Genomic DNA, 15,389 nt, shown 5'->3' on the forward strand with positions numbered 1-15,389 from the left:
AGACTCAGCTCCCAGTCGCCAAGGTTTTGTGGGGCAAGGATGGTTCTCACCAGCGTCCACCAGCCTGTCTCTGTTCTGGCTCTGCGTGTTCTCCCTGGGGGTGGTGGGAAGAGAGGAGGGTCGGTGTTCGCGCCCCTGCGGACTTGTCCCCACCCGCCCCTGCTCATCCCCTTTCCCAGAACTCACCTCCTCCTCCTCCTCCTCCTCCTCCTGGAAACACATTCCCTGGTCACTGCCAGCACTATGACTACCACAGGCACAAGCATCCCCAACAGATCGGCCACAAAGCTGGATGCCTCTGGGGCACAGGGGACAGAACAGAGGGACATGGGATAGGAAGGCGTGGGGGAGGAGACACTCCCTTTCGATCCTAAGTTGTCAACCAGAAAGGACTGTAACCCCTGAATCCCTGGGTGTGACTAGTTCCCCCTCCAGAAGGCCTTGGCACCATTCGCCCAGGATCCCTTTGTGTTTCTGGACACATGACTCCCATCAGCCTTGGTAAAGGGATGCTTGGTCCAGCTGGTCCCCTAGAGGCCCGGGTATCATCGTGGCCAGTGCCTCTCCATGAGCAGCCCTGGAATCATTTCTAAAATGTTTTTTAATGCTTATTTTTTAAATAATTTTTGTTTTTAATATTTTATTTATTTTTGAGAGACAGAGAGAGAGAGTGAGTGTGAGCAGGGGAGGGTCAGAGAGAGGGAGACACAGAATCTGAAGACAGGCCTCAGGCTCTGAGCCAGTTGTCTGCACAGAGCCCGACGCGGAGCTCAAACCCACAAACTGCGAGATCATGACCTAAGCCAAAGCCGGACGCTCAACCGACTGAGCCACCCAGGCGCCCCAATGCTTATTTATTTTTGAGAGAGAGAGAGTATGCGCACGCAAGCCAGCAAGCAAGTGGGGGAGGGGCAGAAAGAGAGAGGACACAGAATGTGAAGCAGGTTCCAGGCTCTGAGCTGTCAGCACAGAGCCTGATGTGGATCTTGAACCCACGAGCTATGGGGGGAGTCCTGAAATGAACATGTAGAAAAAGCCACCCCCACCCTCCCTACCCTGGGTGAGAGGTGAGATAAAGTTGGAGAACCACCAGCTCAGGGGCTCAAGGGAATTGAATTTGGGATGGGGAGAAAGCCAAAGGTACTGGGGAGGCCTAGATGGATCTAAGACGGGGCAGTAAGAGCAGGGTGAGGCAAGGAGACCAGAGAAGGGAGCTGGAGTTCAGAGAGAAGATCCCAGAGGACAGCAGGTCCCCGTCGTAACCAGGTTTTGCTTTCCACACGCGGTCACCTGCAGTCACCCAAAGTGCAGAAGCAGATAGTCCTTCTGACATAGCATCAGAAGGTCAACGATAGCCTAACGCTATGTCACAACACCTGCGCCATTCACCTCACCTCATCATCATAACTATCTCCTATCATCACAAGAAGAAGGGAAGGACGGTACAATTGGAGAGAGAGACCACATGCACCTAACTTTTATTACAGTAATTGTTCTAATTGTTCTATTTGGTGGTTGTTGTTAATCTCTTATTGTGCCTAGTTGATAAACAAAACTTCATCATACATCTGCACGTACAGGAAAAAACAGATGGGGTCTGGTGCTGTCTGTGGTTTCAGGCATCTTCCTGGCTTTGGATGGGGGTCTTGGAAAGTACCCCCCACAGATTAGTGGGGGCCTACTGTACGCCGGTGGGGGATGGGCACAGGGACTGGGATTCTTTGGAACCCCTCGTTCTGCTAATCTTTTTTTTTAATGTTTTATTTATTTTTTGATAGAGAGAGACAGAGCATGAGAGGGGGAGGGGCAGAGAGAGAAGGAGACACAGAACGGGAAGCAGGATCCAGGCTCTGTGCTAGCTGTCAGCACAGAGCCTGACTCCGGGCTCGAACCCACGAACGTGAGATCTGACCTGAGCCAAAGTTGGAGGCTTAACCGACTGAGCCACCAAGGTGCCCCTGCTAATCTCTAGGGAGCATATTATATTGTTATATTTTCTATAGTGCATGTTCTATTAAGAATATATTATCTATCTGTTATAGATCTATAATAGGCATCCGTTATATGTTCATATTATATACAGGGATAATGCTGTAGCAATTGGCGGTGGGGAAGGGGTTGTAAGGGCCTGGGATGAAGTTCACCTGGTTTTCCAGGGGGTGGCACATCCCGGGGCTCCGTGCAGAGATGCCCGCCATAACCAAGTTCACACTCACAGGTGAAGTGGGTTCCCTGCTCCTGGCACCGTCCATCATTCTGACAGGGGTTCTGTAGACACGGGCTTTCTGGGGGACAAAGGGGGTAATGGGGGGTGGTTCTAGGAGGACACCCACAGCCAGGGAGCGGGGCTGGGGGGCCGGGGGCCAGGGTAGCAGGGGCCAGTGGAGCAGGGGCCAGGGGAGCAGGGGCCAGGGAGCGGGGACAGGGGGGCGGCTGGGGACCGGGCCAGCGCCCCAGGGAGGAAAGCAGAGGCTCTAAGAGACTGGGCAGGAGTCCACCAGCCTGGCTTTCTTTCTTTCTTTCTTTCTTTTCCCTGAACTTTAAATTGTTTTGATTAATTTATTCTTATTTAAATCCAAGCTAGTTAACTTATACACAAGCCTGCTTTCCAAACCTGGCTCCATACTCACCGGTCCTGGGCTCTGGAGAAAGTGCCAACCCTCTGAACTGCACTGTCTTTACCTACACATCAGGGATGTGGAGGAAGGACCAAAGACCATGGAAAGCTAATACCGGGCAAAGGCCCCAGCACAGTGTCTGGCAGACGGCAGTGGCAGCCCTTCACTGCACACAGTTTCTTTCTCTCTGCCCCTCCCAAAAAAGGAGGCGAGAGTGTGGGATGAAATGCCCAACTTCCTGACATAGATGGGCAGAGTCACAGGACTGAGAGGGACAACGATCCTTTGTCCAGCTCTCCCCAAACACAAGGGGGAAGCTTGAAGCCAAGGGGAGGCCTGGGCTCACCTCGGAAACAGCCACGAGTGAGGTTCCCTAGGGTGCAGATCTCCCCGGCATGGCACCGGAGGGGCTCACACAGCAGCACCCCTGAGCTGGCACAGGTGCAGCGCTGAGAGCAATCCTCAGTCACAAAGCTGTCACCCCGCTGGAGAGGGGAGAAGGGCCAGGAAGAGAAGGTCTGGTTTTCTTCCCTCATCTGGCTCTCCTGCCCCTGCAGGGTCTCCCAGTCCCAGCCCAGACCTGGTAGTAGATGCCATTGCTGGTGCAGCCACAGTGGGCCAAGGGAAGGCTCCGGGTGCCACTGTAGATGTAGCCCGGGAGGCTGGCACAGCCTTCCACGCAGGGGCCCTCGCAGTCCATAGGGGCTGCCAGGTTGGCACAGGAGGCTGGGCAGGGTGTCATACAGCTCTGATAGACGGTATTGGCTGGACACACCAAGGCTGACAGGAAAGTCACAGTGAGAAGGTGGCCAGCCTGGGGCTGACCCCACAGATATGGGGAATGTGGGGCTGGAAGCTGGAGTGGGGAACAAGGTCATCCAACAGAACCCAGAGCTTGGTAAAGGCTGGGAAGCCAGAAGAGTGGGCCAGCTCTGTGTGTCTTTCTGTCTGTGACATTAAAGTATGCTAAGGAAGTGGAGGAGCAAAGCTGGGCATCAGTGGCGAGAAAGAGCGAGAAGGAGCAAAGGAGCAGGATGGGCTGACGGGTGGGTGGGGTGCAGCTTCCTGGATGGGGCACAGAGGGAAGCTGGGTCGGGAGGACTCAGATGTGGTGAATGGAGGGAGGGGTGGGGAAGCAGAGCGGGAAGCCCAAGGTGGGCAAGAGTGGGAGCTCAGGGCAGAAATGGCCGAGACAGCCCACGACCAGCCACCAGGGAAGGTCAGGGCCTCACCACAGCGGGTGTGGTCCCGCCAGCCGGCCAGGGTAGTACCCGCCTCCTGGCAGATGATGGCATAGCCGCCGAGGACCTGGCAGCGAAGCTCCTCTTGCTGGGTGGGGGTCCGGGCTGCACACAGATCAAACACACAGTGCCTGGGGGCAGCAGGACAGTGGGGGGCTGTCAGAGACGGTGAGGCAAGGACACCAGCCCTGCAGAAGAGGACCTGGAAGCCCCAGCAGAAAGACACCAGGTGGCATGTGTGAGTGTGAGCGTGTGTGTGTTGGGGGCGCATATCACAAGGAACCGAAGCCACAGAAAGAAAGAAGTGAGCCAAACAGCTCAGATCACAGAACTGGCAGCAGGTCCCAGACAAAGGCCACTCCCATGTGGCCTGGGCCCTTGACTCACTCCTGGAAGGGCTCCGGGGCCACATTCTGGTGACAGGCAGCAAAGGGACCCTGGGGGTCCACCAGCACTCTACACGCCTGGGTGCTATTGATGAGCTTCAGCTGCTCCAGGCTGCATTCCGTTGCATGGGAGCCTGACTCCTCCCCTTCCTCCTCTTCCTCCTCCTGTATGGCCCTGGGGCAGAGACCCAGAGGGGGTCAGGTGAGACCCCTGAGGATGTGAGGACCTTGAACTCTGGAAGGACTGGGGAGGAGGTGTGGGGAGGGGAGGTGTGGGCACAGCCTAGGACGAGGGCCAGTGCCCCCACAGTGGGTCTGAGAGGCAGGGGCAGAACAAGATCAGGCAGGTCTGTCTGGGCTCTCAGCCTCGGGCGTCCTCCCCTGCTGAGGATACGGGGTGAGCGGGGTGCGGACAGACACAGGGCTGATGCTCACCTCCCTGCCCGGCACCCCCTGCTCAGAGGCCCCGCCCTCTCACCTGGAGAAGCGGGTGAGGCCACCGCTGATCACATGTACCTCCCAACTGTTGCCAAAGCCGAGTAGGTCTTGGGTGACGGTGCCATTGGGCAGCACGAAGTCATTCCTCTTGTTCCCGTCAAAGTTCCCACATAGGCCACGCACAAGCCCCTTGTACTTGTTGGGCAGCGTGATCACTGCAGGGGGAAGGGGAGTCCAGAAGCAGGGCTCCCCGCCTTCTCTCCGCCCCTCCAAGCTCCACCCCAGGCGCTTGGGGCCCTGCGCCCATGGCAGGGGTCTACTCTCCACGGAGGCCTGGAGACCATGTGGTCTCCATCCCGGAAACGTCCGTCCTGCTCTCCCATCCCCGCTCTCAGGTACCTGCATTTCGGCCTCCATCGAAGCTGACCAGCATCTCAAAGTCCGTGATCATAAACAGGCGATGGCCCCGCAGGTTAACCCGCAGACGCTTATCGGGCTGGTAGGGGACATCCACCTTCTGGTTGTTGACCTGGAGAAGACAGACAGGAGCCACGTGGTGCAGAGTCAGCCCACCCCTAGTCTGCCTCTCTGCTCGGCTCGGCATCTCCATGCCTCATTCACCCCAATAGGCTTTGCTCCCCGGGTCCTCCTTCAGCCTGGCTCCACCTTCACGCTGCACATTCCCTCCTTCCCTCTCTCCCTGTCTCTCTCTACCCTCTGGCTCAATCCCACTGTCCTCCTCTGCCTCATCCCATGAGGGGAGTGTGATGCTGAATCTGACTTCAATAATTAGGCAGCCCCAGCCAGGAACTTCCCAGAGCACATGGAGCCCTGCCTTCACCTGTCTGCAGGCCTCCCATGGCCTGGGCCACCTCCCCACACCCTCCCCTGGCCGGGCCTGGCTCTTACCACGAGCTCCAGATGAGCCCGGAGCTGAACTGTGTAGCCGTAGATCATCACAATAATTTCATGCAGGTAGATTGGGCTCCAGGGCGAATGCACCTTGTTGCGCCCCTCGACAATCAGAGGAACCACCCCAGCGGGGAGCACGTCCACCGTCTTTATCAGAGTGTAAGTCATGCGACCCCGGAAGAGGTAGCTGAGGCCATCAAATGTACGGTAATGGGGGTCCCCGTACACTGAGCATTGTTCTGATGCTGCCGAGAAGGACCAACACTCAGAAGGGACCCTTCCCCGATAGAACAATGCTCAGAATCCCTCTAAGGCCCTAATGTCTCTGGTCACCCTCCCTCTGAGCCCTGGGCTCCCTGGATACTTGATCTTCAACCTTCTTCCTTTCCCAGCCCCAGTTAAAAATCCTGAGAGATCTCTGGGTCCCGTCCCCTCTGCTGGCACTTAATGTAGGAAATTCCAGGATCGGCCACAGAACAGGTGAGAGCTCAAATGAGGGCGCAGACCCCCCCTCCCCTGCCCGTGCTGGGGCCCCTTCCCTCTCCAGACTTTCCCAGCCTGAGCCCCTTCTGGCCCTGCCTCTTGCTCCCCCTTTCCAGTTGCCCCTCTTACTGTTAATGTCACAGGTGCCAGTGCCATCGGGCTGGGGCTGGCAATGGGAGCCAGAGGGACAGCTGAACTGCTGGCAGTGAACGGTTCCCAAAGTGCAGGCACACCTTCTAGTGCAGCGAATGGTGATCCAGGTCTTACCCTCCTTGAGAAACCGCGGAAAGAACGACGGTGTGAGGAGGGAAGAGCCAGGGCTCTCTCTCCTGGTCAGCCTAGGCCCACAGTCCACATGGCTTACTAGGCTGAGGCCAGAGGCAGCTACGGTACCACCTTCTAGAGGCATCATGCTCAGTGTCTTACGAACGTTGTTCAAGAAGTGCTACTGGACTCATCTTCCAGATGAGGAAACTGAGGTCACAGAGGTCCTCTGACTCATGACTGGTACCCATAGGATTCAAACCAAGGCCATTCCCCTCCTGCTATACCATGCCCCATTCCAGCTGTTTGGATTCCTCAGATCCAAAATCCAAAACGTGCACCCCCAGCCCAGCCCTGGCTGGACACCCCCCTGCTCCGTCCCCAGGTTGACAGAGACCCAGGCAAGGAGAAAATGTCAGCCTCAAGGTGTTGTCCCCACCCTGGCTTCCTGTCCCCACTCACAGGGAAGGAGCTGCCATAGTCGTCCGTGCAGCCGCCACACTGACTTCTGGGCACACACTCTTTTCCACTGAGCACGAAGCCGGACTGACAAATGCAGCCCTCCTTGCAGATGGTGGGGACTCGGGTGTCACTGCACTGGCCTGATGGGTCCACACAGGAAGGTAAGCAGGAGGGAACGCACGACGAATACTGGGTGCGGACGGGACATTCCAGAGCTGGGGGAGGGGAAGGGGGTACACATTTACTGAGCGTGGGCTCTGGCCAGGCCTCAAGGAAAGAAAGGAGTAAGAACGGCCCTTCCCATTCAGTGTGGGAGACAGAGGTCAGCCAGCAGCCTGGCGACCTTGACGCGTGTGGTCAGCAAGCATGTGACAGGCGTGCGTGTGTAATAGGAGCAGCGAGGTGCTTGCTCTGTTGCAGGAGAGGAACAGAGCCCTTTAAGCAAAGTACCTGTGATCAAATGGAAATGTTCCCAGATAGCAAGAGTCTGCAACATAAAGCAGTCAGTTGTCCCTAAGTTAATTTATACATTTCAGATGACCCCAAGGAAACACATCAGCGGGTTTTGTATTGTTGTTGTTATTGTTTTAAATTTAGTTGGTAATTTTGAGAGAGACAGAGACAGCACGTATGGGGGAGTAGCAGAGAGAAAGGGAGAGAGAGAAATCCCAAGCCCTACACAGGGCTCGAATGCCAGAAATTGTGAGCTGAGCTGAAACCAAGAGTCAGACGCCTAACCGACCCAGCCACCCAGGCATCCCCGTTTTGTTTTTTTAATAGGACCAAAAAGGTATTAAAGTGGAGAGGAAGATATAAACAAACCAGAAAAGCCAAGAAAACTCTTTAAAAAAATGAAAGAAAAGAAAAGAAAAGAAAGAGCAGTGAGTGGTAAATGCCCTACCAGAAATTTAGACACAGTTGAAACTCTCAATATCACAACATTGGGTTACTAGTAAGTGAGGACAGAGCGGGGGAAGGAGAAAGTAGACCAGATTGGGACCAAATACATATGGGAATTTAGTATAGAATAAATCATGGCATCTCAGGCACTGGGAAAAAAGAGACAGGTCATTTAAGATGCTGGGGAAAAAAGTAAAAACAAATGTGATTCACATCTCATACTGTACACAAGGATAAAAGTCCCTATGAATCAAACATTTAAATATAAAATAAGAAACCATAGGGATGGCTTGGTCGGTAGCCCTACATTGGGTGTACAGCTTACTTTAAAAAAAATTAGAAAGAAACCATAAAAATGCTGAAGCAGGGGCACACAGATGGCTCAGTCAGTTGACTGTCCGATTCCTGATTCTGGCTCAGGTCATGATCTCATGGTTTGTGGGTTCAAGCACCAGTTTGGACAGTGCAGAGCCTGCTTGGGATTCTGTCTCTCCCTCTCTCTGTCCCTTCCCTGCTTGCACCCTCCCTCTCTCTCTCAAAATAAATAAACTTAAAAAAAATGCTGAAGCAAAACATGTGCAACTTTTTTTTTTAAGTTTATTTATTTGATTTGAGAGAGAGGAGAGCACAAGCAGAGGAGGGGCAAAGAGAGAGGGAGAATCCACTGTCAGCACAGAAACTGACGGGAGGCTCGAACCCACTGTGAGATCATGACCTGAGCTGAAGTCGGAGGCTCAACTGACTGAGCCACCGGGCGCCCCAGTGTTGTATTTATTTTTGAGAGAGACAGAGACAGCATGAGCAGGGTTGTGGCAGAGAGAGAGGGAGACACAGAATCTGAAGACAGGCTCCAGGCTCTGAGCTAGCTGTCAGCAACAGAGCCTGATGAGAGGCTCAAACCCATGAACCATGAGATAATGACCTGAGCTGAAGTCAGATGCTTAACTGACTGATACCCCCCAGGCGCCCATGAGCCAATTCTTTTTTAACTCTGGAGTGGATATGGCATTTGTAACTATGGCTCCAAACACAGAAGCCACAGAACAAAAGACTAGCATATGCTACCCCACAGACATGTATCTCTTTTATTTGCATGACAAAAAAAGTCCAAGATTAAAAAAAAACTGGAAAAATATTTGTAGCTCATAGCACTAATAAAGGGCTGCTTACTCTCTCTGATGGATAAAGGACCTCCATAAGATAGTCTGATAAAAGCCAATGAGCCAGTGGGAAAAAATGGTGAAGGGATATGAAGGCAGAGTTCCCAACAGAGGAAGTTCAAACAAGTCCCAAACATATGCAAGAATGTATAACCTCACTCATAGGAAAAATGCAAATTCAGACTCTGTCTTTTTCAAGTATCAGATTGGCAAAGGTCCGCAAGTGTGACGGTGCGCAGTGTTGGCGAGGCTGCGGGGACCTAGGCCCTCTCCCGTGTTGCTGGTGGGAATGTAAACGCCTCACCCACTATGAAAAGCCAATAGGCAACATTTCTCAGAAGAGCAAATGCACAGAGTTCTTCACCTGGCATCTTGCCCCTAGGAATTTATCCTACGGACAGACTCACACATACAAAATCATAACTGCACGAGGTTATCTGCTGCAGTGCTGTCTGCAGTAACAACTGGAAACAACTAGAAAGTCTGTCGACAGGAGACTAATTAAATAAAGTAGGACAAACAAGGGGCGCCTGACTGGCTCTGTCTGTGGAGTGTGCAACTCTTGATATCGGGGTTGTGAGTTCAAGCCCCACATTGAGTGTAGAGGTTAGTTAAAAATAAAATCTTTAAAAAAATTATGACACAAGGGCGCCTGGGTGACTCAGTCTGTTAGGCATCCAACTCTTGATTTCGGCTCAAGTCATGATCTCCCGGTTCGTGGGTTTGAGCACCTTGGTGGGCTCTGCACTGATGGGTGGAGCCTACTTGGGATTCTCTCTCTCCCTCTCTCTTTCTGCTCTTCCCCCACTCGTGTTCTCGCTCTCTCTCTTAAAAATAAACAAACATTAAAAAAAATTATGACGGGGGCACCTGGCTAGCTCAGTCGTTTGACAGTCTGACTCTTGATTTTGGCTCAGGTTGTGATCCCAGAGTCATGGGCTCAAGCAGCGGGGAGCCGGCTTAAGATTCTCTCTCTCCCTCTGCTCCTCTTCCCAGCTCGCACACATGATCTCCAAACAAGTAAAGATTATGACAAATGAATTCTGATGTAATAATGGGATATCACAGAGCTACAAAAGAGAATGAGGGCGCTCCTTTGCACAACTGATGTGAAAGGATCTCCAAGCTAGATTACCAAGCAAGAAAGATAAAATGCAATCTACTGTGTCTCATATGCTATTTGTAAAAAAATAAAAAAAATTGATTTGTATTTGTTTCTATGGGTATAAGTAGAAGATCTTTGGAAAAATACTCAGAGGCTGATAAGGGCAGGCTGTGACCTGGGACCAGAGGGTCAGGAGTTGGGGGTAGAGAGATTCCTTCTTGGCAATCTTTTTTGTTTTTATAAATTTTTTAAAAATAATCCCCACACGCAGCATGGGGCTTGAACTCATGACCCCGATATCAAGAGTTGCACGGTCTTCTGGCTGAGCCACTCACGTGCCCAGGGCAATGCTAAAAGTTCCTGAACCATGTGAATGTGTCACATCCTAAAAACATGCCAACCACTGTCTTAAAGTTTAAAAGGTTCTGGATTATATAGTGGTGATGGTTGCAGAACCTTGTAAATATCCTAGAAAACAATGAATTGTATTTTTAAAGTGGTGACTATTATGGTACATGGATTTTAATTGGAAGAAAATAATGTTAAGAGCTACAGAAGGATGCCCCGGAGTCTGCCAGGAGGTGAGAAGAAGGACCTTTCCAAGTTCAGGGAGTGGTGTGGGTAAAGGCAGGGAGGGGTGTGGAAAAGCAAGGCCCGTGTGCTGTCCCCATGGTAGGGGCACTGGCCGAGATGGTGCCAAGGAGCCATGTCTGAACCACAAGGTCAGAGAGGTCAGATACAACCCGAGAGGAAGACAGGGAGTTTTAAGGGATGCGCAGACGGAAAGGAGGTGTGGGAGCACTCGGGTGATCGTAGGGGACACTCACGGCAGAAACTGCTATTTCTCCAGATTGGGGGCTGGAGCCCCTGGGCCCGGCAGGCAGCCGCGAAGTTTTCCAGAGAGTCACAGAGGGCTCGGTTGAGGCCTCCAAACTGACAGAGGTTGTGGGTACAGTTGAGAAGGAAGGGCCTGAGGGCCACGTTGGTGGCACACGCAGTCCAGGCCAGAGTCTGGAAGGCCGCCTGGCACTGTTCCTGGGCTCTGGCCAGGTCATCTCTCCTGCAGTTTATGCTCAGAGTCTCCAGCTGCACGGCTTGGGTCTCCTGGCCCTCTTTTTGGCAACTGCAGAGGAGAAAAGGGTCCTCATAGGGACAGCCACTGCCGACCTGTGAAAATGACTTGGCACTCCCAAGTGACTCTGAAGACTGCCTTGTCTTGTCTTCCCCAGGAAGCTGGTCTGAGCTCTGGCTCCTTTCTGGCAGCCTCAGTCCCTCCCCACACTCTGAAGTCAAGAAAGGAAAGCTCACGTGTCCCCATATAGGTTCCAGGGACCAAGAAATCATCCTGTGTCAAGTTGCACACGTACAGGAATGCCCCAGTCTCCCTATCCCAGGCGCACCATACAGTCTGGGATCCCAATTCCTGTTCCTATGAAAGGTTAGAGGCTTTGGGGACAATTAATTACTCTGGGTGAGACTCCTTGTCTTGCCAACTCTCCACAAATTCAGTGTCATTCTGGGCTAATTCGTCGTCAGGCATCAGGAGCTCATCCTCCTCCTCACCATTGAAGTTTCCGCACAAGCCACAGACCTGGGCGGGTGAAAGGGTTCTCAGAGCCAGGGAAGCAAAAGCGCCTTATTAGGGGGCGCTTGGGTGGCTCAGTCCATTAAGCATCTGACTGGCTCAGGTCATGATCTCCTGGTTTATGGGTTCGAGCCCTGCATTGGGCTCGCAGCTGTCAGTGCAGAGCCCACTTCAGTTCCTCTGTTTCCCTCTCTCTCTACCCCCACCCCCTCCCACTCTCACTCGCTTTCTCTCTCAAGAAAATAATTTTTTTTAAAAAAGAAAAGAGCCTTTTTCACTGGGGCTCGCGTTTCACTCCTAAGAAAAATGCACACTTCCAGCCCCCCTCCACTCAGGAGTGACCGGTTAGGTCTGGAGAGGGTGTGGCGCCCTCTTGAGACAGACTCCATTGAAAAAGAGCCAGAGGATCCCCCCCACCTTTTGGTAATAGGCTCCAGGCAGCTGGATCTCAAAAAAATCTTTGCCGTCAAACTTGACCTGGACCCCGATGTTAAAAGAGAGTATGATGCTGTTGCCAACAACACGGATTCTGAGCCCTCGGATCTCGGTGGTCAAGGGAAAGGTGGCCTGTGTGCCGTTGATCTACAGAGGAGGGCAGGGCAGGTGAGTGGGAAGAGGGACTGGAGCCCCCTCCCCAGACCTGGCCTCCTCCCTTCCCACCCACGCCACCCAGCTCACCAGCACACGACGGTCCTTCATCAAGGTGATGAGGGTATTAAAGGCATCGACGTTGACCTGGTTGAGGTAGGAAACAGCGGATTGGCCTTTCTTCTTCCCATACTGGACACTGATCTTGAAGAAAGGCAGGTCCATGGTGGAGTGGCACACTTTCACCAGGACACGAGTGCAGGTGTCCCTGACGGTGTGGTAGGCGCCATCGAAGCTGAGGTACTGAGAGGGGTGTGAGGTGCGGCACACTCCCATACCTGGCCGGGAGAGGGGGCTGCTGAGGAGCGCTCCGGCCTCTACCAGAGCAAGAGCTCTCCCCGTCTCTGAGGAGATGTGAAGGTGAAGGAGGCCCCACAGGGAGGGAAGAAGAGAAATAAAGGCTTGGTAGCCAGGCTAGGATGAGGCTTGGGGGTGGAGGGGGCGCTATTCTGCCAGAGAAGGTGGCATCATAATGGGACTCATAACATCCCATCTCATTTTCATGGCCAGGACAGCCATGAGTGAACCCAGGAGCCCTTCCTGATGGCACAGGGGTCATCATTCCTGGCCAAGAAGTTCTTTGGGACACCAGATATAGGAGCCCGAGGGCCACAGGTGACAGGAGTTGGGGGGGGGGAGTTGGGGGAGAGCGGTCTCCGTGACGCTGGGGTCCTCCTGTGTGCGCAGGGGCCTTGTACCTGAAGCTCGGCAGCGTAGCAGCCCATCCAGCGGCCAGCACATCTGGCCGGGCTTGCAGGCGGTCTGCTGGCAGGAGATGGCGTTGTAAGGGGAGCAGGTGCAGAGCCTGGAGCAGCTGCTGTCCATGTACCATCTCTCCCCAACCTGTGGGTCGTGGGCATCAGCAGAGACAGTGGAAATTTGGGAGCCAGAGTTGGACGGGACCCTCTACCCCAGGTGCCCCCTCTGGCTCGCTCCCCTTGGCTGCTGGCCTCCATCCCCAGACTTTCTCAGCCTTTGGGCTGCTGGACTTGCTGCTTAGCCCCTACCACTGGCCCTGCCGCCTTGCTTCTTCACAGGCTCTGAGATCTCCTGCTCAGCATGTGGAGCTGGGGCCCAGCCTCTCACCGGGTGGTAGTAGCCCTCCTGGTCGACGCAGCCGCACTGGCCGAGGGGCACACAGGACGTTCCGCTCAGGATGTGACCTTTCTGGCACTCACAGCCCTCCGTACAGCGCAGCGCTGCCGGGCAGTCTCTGGGGGCATTCAGGCTGAGGCAGGTGGCGGGGCAGGGATTGGCACAGGGGCTGTAGCTGCTGCCGGACGGGCATTTCAGAGCTAAGAAGAAACCAGTGTCAGGAAGGGTAGTGATTTCCAGCACCCTGAGTTCAGGACATCGAGAGTTCCCAGGGAATGTTCGTCAGATGAATGGATGAACAAAATGAGGTCTATCCATACAGCGGAATATTACTCAGTCTTTAAAAAGACATCCTGAGGGGCACCTGGGCGGCTCAGTCAGTTGAGCATCAGAGTTTGGCTCAGATCATAATCTCACAGTTTGTGGGTTCGAGCTCTGCGTTGGGCTCTATGCTGACCGCTAGCTCAGAGCCTGGAGCCTGCTTCAGATTCTGTGTCTCTTTCTCTCTCTGCCCCTCCCTTGTTCATGCTCTGTCTCTCTCAGGCTCTCGAAAATAAATAGATGTAAAAAATAAAAAAATAAAAAGATATCCTGGGGGCACATGTGTAGCTCAGCAGGTTAAGCGTCTGACTTTGGATCAGATCATGATCTCATGGTTTGTGAGTTTGAGCCCCACATCGGGCTCTGGCCTGACAGCTCTGAGCCTGGAGCCTGCTTCAGATTCTGGACTTCTAATCTTTCTGCCCCTCTCCTCATGTTCTGACCCTCTCTCAAAAATAAATTTAAAAATTTTTAATGAAATGAATAAACATTTAAAAAGTCTTAAAGGTCTGCCTGGGTGGCTCAGTCGGTCAAGTGTCTGACTTTGGCTCAGGTCATGATCTCGCGGTTTGTGGGTTCAAGCCCCACATCGGGCTCTGTGCTGACAGCTCAGGGCCTGGAGTTTGCTTCAGATTCTGTGTCTCCCTCTCTCTCTCTGCCCCTCCCCTGCTTGCACTGTCTCTCGCTTCTCTCTCAAAAATAAATAAACATAAAAAAAAGGGAACAGAGCTGGCCCAGGTCAGAGGGGAAGGAGGCAGTAACCAAGTGAGGGTGGAATATGTTGGTGAGGAGTGAGTCAATGGAGGAGGCTCCCAGGGCGGGGCAGACACGTTGAGGGTGGGTGTTGGGTTGGGAGAGACTGGAAGGCGGGAAGGGTCTGGGGCTCTACGTGGGGCTGAGGGCCAGGTTCTGGAAGAAGAGCAGAGGAGCAGACTTTAAAGACAGGAGGAGAGAAAGGGGTTCTGGCAGCCTCCTCCCGGCTTTGGGATCAGGTGATCGGGTCACTCACGGCAGAAGGAGCTATTCCGCCAGGAAATGGCCCGGCCAGCATGGGCACACAGGGATGCATAGGCCTGCAGGGAGCGGCACAGGGTCAGGGTGTCCCCCTTGGTACCACACTGGCCATACACACAGCTGGCGAAGCTGGACTGGGGAGGCACCACCCCGTGGCACTGAGAGAAGGGTCCTGGAAGATGAAACGATGTAGGTGTGAGGACAGAGTCCACTTGGAAGGGAAAAGAACCACACAGCTGACTTGGAGTAAATTCAACATCCATTTCAATCAAAACCTGTAATCATTGAGAAAGTACTGTCTGAGATGCAAAAAAAAAAAACAAAAAAACAAAAAAAAACAAACCATGGTCCATCAGAACTCCCGAGGTGAAGGGTGCCTGGGTGGCTCAGTCAGTTGAGCATCCGGCTTTAGCTCAGGTGATGATCTCACGGTTGTGGGTTCAAGCACCACGTCAGGCTCTGTGCTGATATCTAGCTCAGAGTCTGGAGCCTGCCTTCGGATTCTGTGTCTCCCTCTCTCTCTGACCCTCCCCTGCTCATGCCATGTCTCTCTCTCTCTCTCTCTCTCTCTAGCTCAAAAATAAATAATAAAACATTAAAGAAAAAAAAAAAAGAACTCCCGAGGTAAATACTGCCTCCGCCTTACCTTCCTCTTGCCTCCCTCCTGACTTTCCATTTATTTCAAGTCTCATTCTTACTCCCTCCCTGACCACTCCCTCTCCTCTATCCCTGGCCAGGGGAGGAAAGCACTGTGGCC

The 15,389-nt window shown here is 53.3% G+C and overlaps 1 protein-coding gene across 1 annotated transcript in view; it reads right to left on the reverse strand.

Annotated features, from left to right (window-relative positions):
• The window catches only part of ZAN (zonadhesin), a 36,901-nt gene that overhangs the window by 127 nt on the left and 21,385 nt on the right, over window positions 1–15,389 (reverse strand). Inside the window, exons 28-46 of the mRNA XM_029947218.1 lie at window positions 14,628–14,804; window positions 13,289–13,497; window positions 12,901–13,045; window positions 12,233–12,480; window positions 11,972–12,136; window positions 11,436–11,560; window positions 10,797–11,092; window positions 6,805–7,019; window positions 6,199–6,349; window positions 5,593–5,834; window positions 5,083–5,212; window positions 4,724–4,898; window positions 4,247–4,420; window positions 3,851–3,990; window positions 3,199–3,398; window positions 2,965–3,103; window positions 2,145–2,285; window positions 187–298; window positions 51–94 (exon numbers count right to left, since the gene is read on the reverse strand). Coding sequence (XP_029803078.1) covers window positions 51–94; window positions 187–298; window positions 2,145–2,285; window positions 2,965–3,103; window positions 3,199–3,398; window positions 3,851–3,990; window positions 4,247–4,420; window positions 4,724–4,898; window positions 5,083–5,212; window positions 5,593–5,834; window positions 6,199–6,349; window positions 6,805–7,019; window positions 10,797–11,092; window positions 11,436–11,560; window positions 11,972–12,136; window positions 12,233–12,480; window positions 12,901–13,045; window positions 13,289–13,497; window positions 14,628–14,804 — 3,228 coding nt within the window. The remainder of the gene's footprint in view (window positions 1–50; window positions 95–186; window positions 299–2,144; window positions 2,286–2,964; window positions 3,104–3,198; window positions 3,399–3,850; window positions 3,991–4,246; window positions 4,421–4,723; window positions 4,899–5,082; window positions 5,213–5,592; window positions 5,835–6,198; window positions 6,350–6,804; window positions 7,020–10,796; window positions 11,093–11,435; window positions 11,561–11,971; window positions 12,137–12,232; window positions 12,481–12,900; window positions 13,046–13,288; window positions 13,498–14,627; window positions 14,805–15,389) is intronic.

Source organism: Suricata suricatta, chromosome 8 (assembly GCF_006229205.1).
Source record: "Suricata suricatta isolate VVHF042 chromosome 8, meerkat_22Aug2017_6uvM2_HiC, whole genome shotgun sequence".
In the NCBI taxonomy this organism is placed as follows: Eukaryota; Metazoa; Chordata; class Mammalia; order Carnivora; family Herpestidae; genus Suricata; species Suricata suricatta.